The sequence below is a fragment of the Chelonia mydas genome, chromosome 9, assembly GCF_015237465.2.
Source record: "Chelonia mydas isolate rCheMyd1 chromosome 9, rCheMyd1.pri.v2, whole genome shotgun sequence".
Taxonomy (NCBI): Eukaryota; Metazoa; Chordata; order Testudines; family Cheloniidae; genus Chelonia; species Chelonia mydas.
The window spans coordinates 76,459,352-76,472,651 of record NC_057855.1 but is presented as its reverse complement, the minus strand read 5'-3'; the positions used below and the strand labels follow the sequence as shown (position 1 = coordinate 76,472,651).

The 13,300-nt window shown below is 44.5% G+C and overlaps 1 protein-coding gene across 1 annotated transcript in view; it reads right to left on the bottom strand.

Moving 5' to 3' along the window:
• Nucleotides 1-13,300, bottom strand: part of EFNB1 (ephrin B1) — a 134,821-nt gene that overhangs the window by 43,748 nt on the left and 77,773 nt on the right. The window contains exon 2 of the mRNA XM_037909075.2: nt 11,839-12,116. Within this exon, the coding sequence (XP_037765003.1) occupies nt 11,839-12,116 (278 nt within the window). The remainder of the gene's footprint in view (nt 1-11,838; nt 12,117-13,300) is intronic.

The window sequence follows — 13,300 nt, the reverse complement described above, 5'->3', positions numbered from 1 at the left end:
GAACCTATCCTTGCAACAAAGCCCGTTGCCAACTGTGTCCACATATCTATTCAGGGGACACCATCATAGGGCCTAATCACATCAGCCACACTATCAGAGGCTCGTTCACCTGCACATCTACCAATGTGATATATGCCATCATGTGCCAGCAATGCCCCTCTGCCATGTACATTGGCCAAACTGGACAGTCTCTACGTAAAAGAATAAATGGACACATCATATGTCAAGAATTATAACATTCAAAAACCAGTCGGAGAACACTTCAATCTCTTTGGTCACTCGATTACAGACCTAAAAGTGGCAATTCTTCAACAAAAAAACTTCAAAAACAGACTCCAACGAGAGACTGCTGAATTGGAATTAATCTGCAAACTGGATACAATTAACTTAGGCTTGAATAAAGACTGGGAGTGGATGGGTCATTACACAAAGTAAAACTGTTTCCCTATGTTTATTCCCCACCACACTGTTCCTCAGACATTCCTGTCAACTGCTGGAAATGGCCCACCTTGATTATCACTACAAAAGGTTTTTCTCCCCCCGCCGCCCCTGCTGGTAATAGCTCATCTTAAGTGATCACTCTCCTTACAGTGTGTATGGTAACACCCATTGTTTCATGTTCTCTGTGTAGATAAATCTCCACACTGTATTTTCCACTGAATGCATCCGATGAAGTGAGCTGTAGCTCACGAAGGCTTATGCTCAAATAAATTGGTTAGTCTCTAAGGTGCCACAAGTACTCCTTTTCTTTTTGTGAATACAGACTAATACGGTTGCTACTCTGAAACCTGGGAAAATGTTAACATAATGAGTTTTTCTGGAGGAACCAAATCCTAACATGTTAAAGGAGCTGATTAAAAACTTTGTGAACCAATGCAAGAGAAGGCAAGTCACATTAATTACATTTACGATTGATACTAAATTGAGAAGAGCTGTAAACACCAGTGAAGACAAATATATAATACAGAAGTACTTAAGACACTCACATACAAGGGAGAAAGCAAGAGATTCAACCTGGGGAAATGCAGCTAATACTTCTAGAATATAATTCCAAACTCAAATACTTGAGGGATAAGGAAAAACTTGGAAAGTAGCAAAGGCTGAAAGAGGCCTGCATCAGACCAAGAACTGTCTGACTCTGTACAGCACCACACACACTTCCTATACTACACTAAAAATAAACAGATCGGGTGAAAGCGGAAAGCAAATTAAACAAATACTTCTAAAGCTAAAAAAAGAGACATTACAGACTGAAAAGATGCAGTACATTGAAAATTATCCAGATTGTAATCTATCACTTTAAAGGCTATGGGGCTTTTCCTAGCCTCACTTGCAGACTCCGGGATCTGTAGAAAGGTGTGTGATTCCAGACTTAGCAGTCAGTTTTGCAGACAACCTGGCCTCCAGCAAGGTGAGGTAAGTTGTCTCTCTTTGCCTAATGGAGCAGCCTGCTTTGCCTTGTCTGCTTTTGGTTACTGGGTATTATCGTTCTCGATTCTAAGGATGAAAACAGCATTATGTTGGAACCTTCCAACAAGAGTATTTGATGTTTCTGTCTCACTTCTCTGAAAGTACAGTGGAGTTGCATCTTACACGGGGGTTAGGTTCTAAAGTCAGCACTTTAAGGCTAAAATCGCATATAGTCAAAATTACCCTTGAAAATCCTTAAATCGCCCATAAAGTACAGTATACTGTACAAGGTTGTGTGTATACAGCCCTGTACAGTAATATGTATAAATGTATAATGTATATAGTAATGTACAGTATATAATAAAAAGAGTACATATGCAAAATATAATTTTACAGTACTGTATTATTAATTACAGGGGGTAATTACAGGGCTTGATGTCGATCCAGGAGACGGAGAGCTTTGGTGATGGAGAGCGAGTTGTAAACGAAGTGGTTGGCTCTGGTTCAGCTCGAGAAGTTGATTGCATAGGCTCATCTGCAGCTGGCTCTTTTTCCTTGAAAAACATGGTGATCGGCAACTGTCGCTGTTATCTCTTGAGCTGCTTAAACATTTCTTGATACGGTCTCAAATCGTCTGTAATACGTGTGATTTTGAGCCTTCGTTCCACAAAAGGATTGTGTTCAGAAATTAAATCATTCTTCATTAGCAGATGCAGCTTCACCAGTAGCCTGCAAGTTTTTGAGATTGAAGCGGTTCCTAAAACTGTTAAGCCAACCTTGGCTGGCTTTGAATTCCTTCTCATCAGAAGGCTGTCCCTCTTCGGCAGGAGGTTTGAACAGCGCGTAGAGGCTAAGAGCCTTTTCTCGCAATGTGTTGCCATCGATAGGCACACATTTACGGTTCATGTCTTCCAGCCATAAGTTTAATGCCTTTTCAGTCTTCACTAAAGTCTTATCACGCACCTAGCTCATCACCTTAGCAGTTATTGGAGCACCTGATGCCACGGCTTGAAGAATTTCTCTCTCTTGAATCTTAATGGCACGGATGCTAGATTCATTGCAGCCATATTTACAAGCCACGTTGGAGACCGACATACCATCTCTCAATAAGTCCAACACAGCCAGTTTTTCCTTCAGCGTTGGAACAGATCATCTGATGCTCAACCGAAGAAACAGCGCTCACTCCGGGGCATACGCTCATTAAGTGGAATGGTGGGTAGAATCACCAGCACTATTTACAGATATTTTGTTATTTTTCTTTTTTTCTGCTGAGTGCGTATCGTTGAATTCATGTAAGTTAAATGCACGTATGATGCGACTCACCTGTATGCCATGAATATAACAAAAGGACATCTCTAGTCCATCTCCCTACAAATGCATATGACAACAAACAAAGCCAATGCATTTTGGGGCTGTATCCACAAAGACATTGCATCATGGGACAGAGCGAGTATTTCCTCTCTCTATACAGCTTTGGTGCCAATACATGTGAATTAGTACACTTATTTATGGGCACATGGATTTCCAAATTGGAGCAAGTTCAGAGGAGCAGAAAAAATAATTAAGACCTGGAATAAGTTAGTAAGATATAAACTAAAACTGAAAAGCTACCTAGGTGTTTACTGGAGGAGGAAACCATAAGAATCTACAAATACTTGAAGGATGTAAACACCAGAGAGGAGATTATTTAGGTTGATACAGGGGTGTCAGTAGGTGAGGTGGGCTGGAGTTAACAAGACACAATTTAGGCTGAATATAAAAAGTTCCCGAGAGTGAGATCTCTTATGCTGTGGAATATAGTCTCCCAAACTAGGTGGTGTAATCCAGGTGTAATAGTAAACCACAGCACTAGTATTTGCCTTAGGCTCCTGCAGCAGAATCTAACCCCTCTGCTGGCTCCCAAAATGGCCTACTAAACATTTGCATGGCAGGGGCTGTTTGCCAATACATTATTTGGGACCTCAGCAGTAAAAATGTTATTCAGAGCCAGCTGCCGTGCAGCTAGAACCAAGATGGCCATACGCTTCTACAGCTTCCTTTGGCTCCTGCACTTCCCTCCACATCTTACAGATTCCGTCTGGATTCTCTTACAAGTAGAAGACAGGAGTTAATCACAACTGGATTACAGGTCCTACCTTCCAGTTACAATGGAGAAAGGGGCTGGGACAGGGGAAATTAGCAAATGCCACAAGCAAAGCTGCACCCATATCTTTCATTCTGCTGTTAGGTGGTGTGAGTGGCGTATGCTCTACTGTAGGGCATGGCCTTTTGAGGAATTTTCTCCTCCTTCAGAGCCAGACCACCTACCATAATCCCCATACAGGACCCCAAGGGGGTCCCCTTCTTTCATTCCTACTTGCTGGTGTATCTCAGCACTAGGGCCTCTATTCTCACTGGCCACATGGATACCCTACAGGAGGTGGTGTTAGAACAGATGTGTTTCTTGTCTGTGCATCCTCCACCAGAAGGGGTGGGAGGGGGAAAATCACAGCTACCGAGGCCATGCCCTTCAACTCTTCCCAAAAAGCCACCTGCTAGAAGTGTTGACCCATGGCTAGAGGAGTCAGAACAGTTTCCACTCACACATTACTGCCCTGTGGAAACTAGAGTGATTTGGCATGGAGAGGACAGGACATAAGACAACAAACAACTTCCTGCCAAGGCAGCTTCCCACACCCACACCAGTTTTGTTGGGAATTTGCCACTTGTTTGCAGGTGTTGAAGAGCTGCATGCCCCCTTCCACCCTCCAACAGAAATCCAACATTCCATAAACTCGAGCCCTGCACATGCAGAAGTGTTGTGCCATCTGCTTATTGAAGCACTTACAGAACAAAGTGGGAATACGAAAAACCCTGGTACATATTTGTTCTCAAGGCTCCAGTGCTATAGGCTGGGCCCAAGATGCTCAGCTCGAGGTGCTACTCTCCTGTTGCAGCCCAAGGAGACTCTGGCCAAAGTTTGGACATGCAGACAAGGGTTCTCATGCTTTATTCTTTCAGAAAAGGATTAGGAGAGGAATCTTCTTCTCTGCCTAACCTTTGGAGAAAAGATGCTTTTAATGAAAGCCTTAAAATGGCATTCAAGTGCTTGGCGCTGGGAGTCTGAGGGGATGGGGAGAGGTTATGTTAGCTTTCAAAGGCCTTTTTGATTGCTAAGCAGTCTAAGCCCAGTGCTGGGGCAGAGCCCCCAGATGATGAAAGTGGCCCTAAACGAAGCTTGGCATATCCAATGCGGCTGTGAGGGGGGTAAGGAAGGGGGAGCAGCCACTGAATGAGGATGAACCCCAGGAAGCTCTCTCGCTCCAATGGCGAGGATTTTTCAGCTGGTCTTGGGAAGCCAGTGCCTGGGCAGCCCACGTCATGCTGCTGTCCATGCTCCTTTCCGTTTGAACACAGCTTCCCTAAGGCTTAAAGCCGTCAGTAAATGAAAAGGAAGAAAAAACCTTTTGTATTTCAAGGCAAGTTTGAAAGAAAAAAAAAAAAGAAAAAGAAAAGAGACAACATGTGGGTGGTCTGCATGGGAGACTTTTGACTTTGTTTTTTTGGCTATTTTATTCCTTGGCAGAGAGAGTTCCTGGGGCTTCTTGGCAGAAGGTACAGCCAGATCGCAGGAGCATCTTCAGCCCACCCAAGGGCCAAAGGTCAGTTCACAGCAGACACAATCCTGGAGCCAAGGAGGCTGCTTCAAAGAGTGGAGAAGTCAAGAGAAATTAAAGTGAGAAATGGTCTCAGGGCCAGAGGGGGTGTCAGGCTTAGGGCTCTCCTGGATTCCTTAACTCCCCTGTTAGGGGCTCTTGGAGAGGGGGAAATAGCATATTAAGCAAAGGCCCTTTAAACAGAATTGAGGCACTGGCAAATCTCACTTCTGCTAAGAGGCAAAGCCCCGATTCCCACGCTCCCCAACATTCCTCTATTGCAAGAAAGCTCTTGTATCGGATGTGAGTTACTGGGCTACGCAACAATAGATCAAGAAGCCAGGAAGCTATATTTACCACTTGCACCTACAGGTAAAGCCTGATTTTATAAAGGTCTTTGGGGCCATCCCAGACAATGGTAAAAAGCAGGATGACACCGTTTTTTCTTTGATACATGATTCAAATTTTGGGTAACGGACTCCAGTTAGGTCAAAATTAAATCAGTTTAGCACCCTGAGCCTAATTCCTGACTGATGTACGTGCTCAGATTATGAAAACAGCAGACTGTATGATAGCAACAGGTGATGCAACAGGTCAGGTTTAGGGATACTGGCAAAGCTGCAGAGGGCCCCAGGTCTGGAAGAGCTGGAGTGATACAGATGTGTTGGCAGAGCCAACACGGATCCTGCCTGCATGATGGCAGATAAACTCAAAGTCACTCCTCCCTCATGAACAGTGTTTATATTTTGCAACACACTTTTCCATCACTGTTTGTGGAAAAAAAGCCTTTTAGAGCTAAAGCCAAATGATTTAAGCAACATGCTTCTGTGATATGAAACACCAAGTAAATTCCTTGAATTTGTGAAATCCAGAACCTCAAAAATCTGTATTCCCCCCCCCCACAAAAGGAAAGGATGACCCACCCCCACTCTCTGGTTTCCTCTCGTTAATCTGGGGGTGTCAGGAGCAAGAGCATTTTCCTTTGAGAGTTTGGAAAGGATCAGTAGCAGAGAATGGAAATCAAAGCATTGATCAGTTCTGATTTTGGGAGTACAAGATGTTAAGCTAGCACAGTGCTTGCCAAACTAAGCATCTCAGAAAAAATATCAATATGCTGTTTGGTTTTTTTTCTAATTAAGAGTATTAAACCAGGCTTAAAAATCACCTGCATCTTACCTGTGGGTCTGCGTCTTATGCGGCTGCTGGCACTGGGAACCTCTCTGTGGTCTCTGCCCCTGCAGGGGGCTTCAGCAGGGAGACTTTCTGCTGGGGAAGCAGTTGGTGGGAAATCTCTGTACTGAAAGCTCCCTGCTCAAGCAGAGGACACAGGGAGGCTCTTGGTGCAAGCAGCAGCTACACCTGCTCTAGCAGATAGGGGAAGGAGGCTTAGGGAGAGACAGTGCATCTTATCTTTATAATGGAACAATTTTTACCAAGTGCTAAGCCTACAGGTAACAAACGATTGACTGAAGATGATTTTAATGAAGTTAAACAGAAAAGGAAGAAAAATAGACAGCACAATGATAGTTGTTTGATGTTTGGATTTTCGCTTCTCAATATTATGGCAAAAAGTCTACAACCACAATGTGTCATTTCTTTTCAAGGGTTCGTGAAAGAAAGTATGAGGGCAGAGAAATTAAGAGACATTTAGAAACCAAACATCCAGAATTCGTAAATAAGAACTGCAGTGTTTTCCTTCAGAAAGGAAAAGAATTAAAGCAGCAAAAAAAAAAAAAAAAAGTCAGATCTGAAGAAGCAACTGTTCCTTAAAAGCATCTTAAACTGTGGCCTTGCGAATTGCAAAATACAAATAAGTACATACTATCTGCAAGACCCATCTACTTCGAGCACCAACAGACATGTAAAATTATGACTGGGTAACAAGCAACAATGGCACTAAAAACCATTCCTGTGTCAAATAATAATTCTGTTGATGCACTGATGGCCTTGCAGAAAATGCCCAGGACCAGCTGATAGAGTATGTTAAGAAGAGTAAATATTTTGCACTGAACCTGAATGAATCCACAGACTCAGCCAACATGGCTCAGCTTCTGCGTTATGTGAGATTTGTCAAAGCAGGTACAACAGCTTAAAAATGTTTATTTTGCAAAGAAAGGCCAACTGAAACACTGCTGAGGAAATATTACAGATCTTCAAATTTGTAGTGGACGAAGGTCTTAACTATGCCACGTCTGTGCGGCAGCCAGGACCAGAAAGAACAGTGAGGTTGCAGCACGAGTACAGAAGTGGCATCAGCAGCCATTTGGACAGACTGCACGACTCATCGCCAAGCTGCGGCATCAAAGAAGTTGCAGTTTGAAGTACACAAAGCCCTCAACGTTGTTATAAAAACTGTCAACCTTGTAAAACCCTTGGCACTGAGTATGTTTTAATATGCTGTGCAAAGAGATGGACTCTGACCACACTCAGCTTTTGTTTCACAGTGAAGTCAGAAGGTTTGTCACATGGAAGAGTGTTACAAGGCGTCTTTGAATTGCATGACAAAAGTCAGGATTTTTCTGCTTGGGAAAACAAGCTTTGAAGGTTACATGGGAAGTGTGGACTCCAGGATAATGTTAGCTGGTGGACATGATTGGCAAACCTAACATGTCAAGGCAGGAATACAAACATATTAGATATCAAAGAGAAAAATCAGGGCATTAATGAAGACATTTTGTTTCTGGAGATGCCACATTGAAAAATGAGTTACCAAGATGTTTTCACTGTTATCAGACTTTTACAAAAGAAAAAGGTGAAAGTGATCAAAATGTTATTAAAGGCCAAGTATTAAACTAATTTGCTTGGATTGTATTCCCATTTTGCGGAATATTTTCCTGGAGTTTAACATGAACCTTCAGATGCCAATTGTATTTGAAAATCATTCTTGGTAACAGCTGATTCCATTTCAAGATCAAGTATTTTGGCTCAAGAAAATCTTAGAATTACCCAATGATCACACACCGAAGACCAAGTTTTCAAATTTAACAAACCAGGAATTCTGGATTTACATTAAAGGAGAGTAAGATGAACTCAGTGATAAAGCTATGAAGTGCTGCTTCCAGTCACTTCCAGTTATCTTTGAGTCTCTCTATTTTCAGCAACAATTTCTGTGAAAGCGAAACTCAGAAATCATTTAAACTTGGAGAACAACTTATATCTGGCACCATTAAGAGATTCAACCAGACACTGCTCTACTGTGCAGTTCGAGACAGGCCTGTTCTGCTCACTAAAATCTTAAAATGTGTCTGAACATGTCAAACAATTCATATTTTCAAATTATAATTTTAGAAACCTGGATTAGACTGGATTATATAATTAAACTGTATATAGTTGAATAAAGTTGAAAAATCACCACAACTCTAATGTCCCTCGTGAATCTACTGTTCTTGAACACTTGAATCTAATGTCCCGAGTCAGTTAAATAAACAGCATTGGTTCTGGGGAGCTACCACGTTTTAAAATATCTGTATAGGAACTGCAGTACTAAAAAGTTTGGGAACTATTGACCAGTGATTCTCAAACTTTTGTACTGGTGACCCCTTTCACGTAGCTAGCCTCTGAGTGCGACCCTCCCCTTAAATATAAAAAAAAGTGTTTTAAATTAATAACACTATTATAAATGCTGGAGGCAAAGTGGGGTTTGGGTTCGAGGATGACAACTCATGACCCACCATGTAAGAACCTCACGACCCCCTGAGGGGTTCCAATCACCAGTTTGAGAACTCCTTAGCTAAGGGGCTTGTTCTGGTGCATGAATTGTCATTCAGTCTTTTTTCCCCCCACAGTTACAGAGGTCGGTAGGTTTCTTGCTCAGAACTGCTTGAGTCAGCTCTGGTACAAGAATCCTTGATGTCCCATGGGGTGTAACACAGAGGCCCCGGTTGGGACCCCTGCTTTCAATCCTCATTAGTTTGAAGAGTCGACTTCTGCTTGAACTTGACCTGCATTGACCCTTAACATGGAAAAACCAGTGACCGAGTGCTTCAAGATGTTTGCCCGGGATATGAAAGGCTGACTCGTTCCTTTGCATTTAGCCCCCTCACCTCCCCCCTCTTTTGCCCACTTTAGGGAAACTTGCAGCTCAATCAAATCTTCCTTTGGCTGAGAAGCTGTGGAAAGGACTGAGGTGTGACCTAGCTGAGATTGACAGCTGCCATGCTGGAGAAGGCAATCTGCGTTGGGGCCCTTGACAGCATGCAGCAGCAACGGCTGGCTGCACATGATGGGGGCCCCAGGAATGAGTTTCGGATTCTCCATTCAAGGTGCTAACAACATCCTGCAGAAGCAAGTGGTGGTCGGGAATTAAGAACCATGTGAATAAAGCATGCACAGGTGTGAGTGGGTGGGTAGGGGAGTTAACTCAGGGTGAGACAATGGCACCACAATCCCAGCCGAGAACGAGAGACTGGAAGTGAAGATGAAGATTAGTCCGGGAGTCAAGTGGCAGGCTACTTTGCTGTTGGAAATATTAGGAAGGACAACTCTCAATGCTGCCACCCCCATACCAAGAACACCCTGTTTTAAAGCTGTTTCTATCATTGTTGCCAAAACCCCTCGACTCCCCTTGGTACCCGTATAACAATGGAAAAGGGGTGGGAGCAACTCAGTCTCATCACTGACTCCCAAACCTTAAGCCTCACCAAACAAGTGTGGTGCTGAGCTGGGAGACATCCGCCGGTCTACCCAAGAATGGGGTGCGGCAGGGGCAGGTCCTCTAATGACCCCCCATTCTCAGGGGAGATTGAGGACGGCAGGTCAAAAAAAAAAAAAAAAAACTGGTGATGCTGAATTGCCAACATCTGGTTTCTTCCACCCCTAACTTTGAACTGTTCTTGAAAATCAAAACCATAATGAGCTGGTTGTAGATGAATTGTTTCAGGCCTTCCCAGCACAAACCACGGCTGCAAAGACATCACACTCAGCACATTCAGATGACCAGTTCAGTTTCTGCTTGCTAGTTACATCAACAGTGCCAACTTTCTGTAAGTTCCAACACCAGCCTCTGCTCCCACCAAGAATTAGAGATGGGCCCAAGCCAAAGTCTAGATTCATACAGTCCCCAAAGTGGGTTTGTCTGAAAATCTGTATCTGGCTCTGAATCTTGTAACCTGAGCCCATCTCTACTGCTCTCCGGGTACCAGGTTCTGTTCAGTTTAACCCAAAGCAAAATGCAGACACTCCATGAAGATTTGGATCTGGCTGGCTAAGATGAGCAGCGCAGCCCCACAAAGGGCTTATAAGCACCTACCACAAAGGCAGTCACTGTAACCAGGCAATTGCTGTACTTGTAGCATACAGTTAATGTTGCTCTGGTAGACTCCGTCCCCACCCGACTGCCAAGATGAGATACGTGGGCTAGAATAGATTTCTGAATAAGGTGTGCCCAATTACATGTCTCTGAGCTCGACCCTGGCACCGCAGGCTGACCTTTGGTCCAGGCTGCTGAGTGGCAAGTTAGCAGCATGTGACAGCAAGCAAGCAAACAAGGAGCCAATGATGCATGAGGTGACAGATGAGTTGTGGCGGGGCCGCTGTGCCCTTTTCCTGCTTTCTTGCTCTTGGGTTAGTGTAGTGCGCCAAATCGAGTGGCAAGGTTCAGGAGAATCCACAGGAGAAAAGAAAGAAGAAAGAGAAGCCTACCTAACAGAATCCAGACACGGCACACTGAACCCCCAACACGACCAAACTGACTGCAGGAGATGAGGTGACTGCAGTGCCCTTGCTTTAAAAAAAAAGTCAACACATGGAAAGAGCCCCTCCCCTTCTTCAGGGCAGATCAAAAGGAGTCCTATCTATACAGGATATAGGTGTCTCCTTCTACAGCAATAAAGAGGCACGATCAGCTGAACACATCCAACATGGTCACTTTCCTGTGTCTGTGAGGACCTCCAGACTTTGGAGAACCTCAGTCCTTCCCCCTCGTCATCTATTATGAAGCAATGAAACAATGTCAAAACTAAGGCAGTGTCAATAACATTGCAAGTACGTTTTGTCTAAATATCAAGATCCTTTGTCAAGGGCTGCTTCTGCAGGCAACTTTGTGGTCAGTTTCAACAAGGGCAGCTCCAAGCAGCCAACATGCTTAATTTTAACTTCTGTCCAGAAGGGAAACTGAACAGCTGTTTCTTACACTGGGCCAATTTCTCACGGTTCGTTTGAGATCCGATACCTACAAAGTTCTTCCTACTTCCAGAACAAGCCCTTAAAAAAGGTCTCACATACTGACCTCTTTCCTGCCCCACAGAGATCACTGAACACACATGCTCCAAGAATGCTGCAAAGAAGTAACTGAACATGGCTTTTTCCCCTCGCTGGTCCATTCGGAATTTGAGAAAATACTCCCTGCCCCTTTAACTAAACAAGAGTGTGTTGTGGCTTTTTTGAGGGGGTGGAGGGAAGATGAGGGGTGCTTACTCACTCAGCACACTGGCAGGATAAGAACCATACACCAACCCAAGAGGCAGCTTACATTCCACTCCTCACCACCGTTCTCCTCCCCATGATCCCCCACAGGACAGGATCAAGGAGAGTTTCCATAAGTGTAAGCCATGAGCAGGGCCCAAACCAGAAACATCCCTATGTGCTAAACGTGTCTGTAAGCCTCCTCTTGATCCTCTAAACAAGACAATGAAGTACGCCCTCTTGTGGTGAAGTGAAAACATGCCCTAGCATTGGCCCAGAAAGCTACTAAAAGGGAGTTTAATGGGGGAACAACCATCAGGCCAATGAAAGGCTTTGAAAGTACATGGAAAGACAGCTGTAAGCTGGGGTAATGAGGAAGAGGACGACTCACATGTGATGAAGTAGTCCTGTTGCCTCTGGAACTCCAGGCCCATGTAGTTGGGGCTGAACTCTTGGAACTTGATGGTGAAGCGGATCTCCTTCTCCGGCCGGTTGCAAGTCACCAGCACATTGGGATCCATGACAGTGCTGCAGGACTCTGCCTGCTCCCGCTTCACCAAGTACAACTTGTAGTATTCATAAGGTCTGGAAAGCTCCGCCTTGGGACAGATAATGTCCAGTTTGTCCCCGATCTCTGGGTAGATGACCAGCCCTTTACCAGCCATGAATCTAGAGAGGAAAGAGAGTAAGAGATTAGATTCATTTGCCCTATTTGGATGCAGATGAGCGGGGAAGCTCCACGTTGTGCACCAGGGCAGCTACAAGTTTCTGCTTGGCTGGGGCAATATTCACAGATTTCATCCTGACCAGAACTGTGTCCCCCTCCCTCCTGGAGGGAAACCTAGTACTTTCCCCAGGTGGAACTCCCACCATTTCCATGCCACAAAACATTTTTTATGTTGAAACAAGTTTTCCTTCTCATGACAAATGCCTGCAGTGAGGATGCAAAGTGCCATTGTCTGAAGGTTCCCTTTCAGCCCCACATTCAGACACTCATCCCCTATGCCAGGGTCACAGCCGGTTTGCTGCCTACAGTACATTACCCAGGGCTCGGTCCAGTCCATTTTTAAATGGAGACTCAGGCGACAGTCCCTCATTCTCCTCACTCTAACCTTCCTGAACAGTCAAGTCTCACACAGCTGCCAGGGAGAAGTCTCAATCTCTCGTCACGCCCCAATCTGGAAGTGCCACAATATGGTTACCACAGTGGTTAGCCTATGAGAGAACTATGTTGTTGCTGCTGGGACCACTTGCTCTCTTCATGGACTGGAGTACCGTGAAGACAGTGCTCCTTGCACCCAGGAGCGGAACACAGAGGGAAGTGAAGGGAAGAGTACCTTGTCCAGATTTCCATGACTGGGAAGGTGAGGTTCTGCCACTGGGTTTCATTTAGAGAAGGAGGATTAACTGGGAGCATGAGAACTGGTGAGTGTGGAGAGATCCCTCCCACACCCTCACCACCAACGGAATTTTTATTGCTGAATAGGAAAGGGAAGAAGAGCTCTACTTCAGCAGGGTGCCTCCTGCCAACACAGCAGTTGCCTCAAAGTCCTAAACTCGGCAGTATGCCCAAGGGAGGACTGGACAGAAAATGGCAAGGAGGGGTAAAAAAAAAAAAAAAAATCTATTCAGGGCTGGAAGGCAGGCCATTACTAAGCAAAAGGAAGGAAGGCAATGTGGCTAACACTTAGGCTCCATTATTACAGGGCAATTACTCAGCTGAATTTTAAACAACAGCAATTAGAGAACTGGGGCAGCAGAGAGGGGAAGGGCAAAACATTTACCTAGCATAAACAGCATAATCTCTTCTTGATGGAAGATAACCAAAAATTCTCTCTGCTGTGCAGCCATGG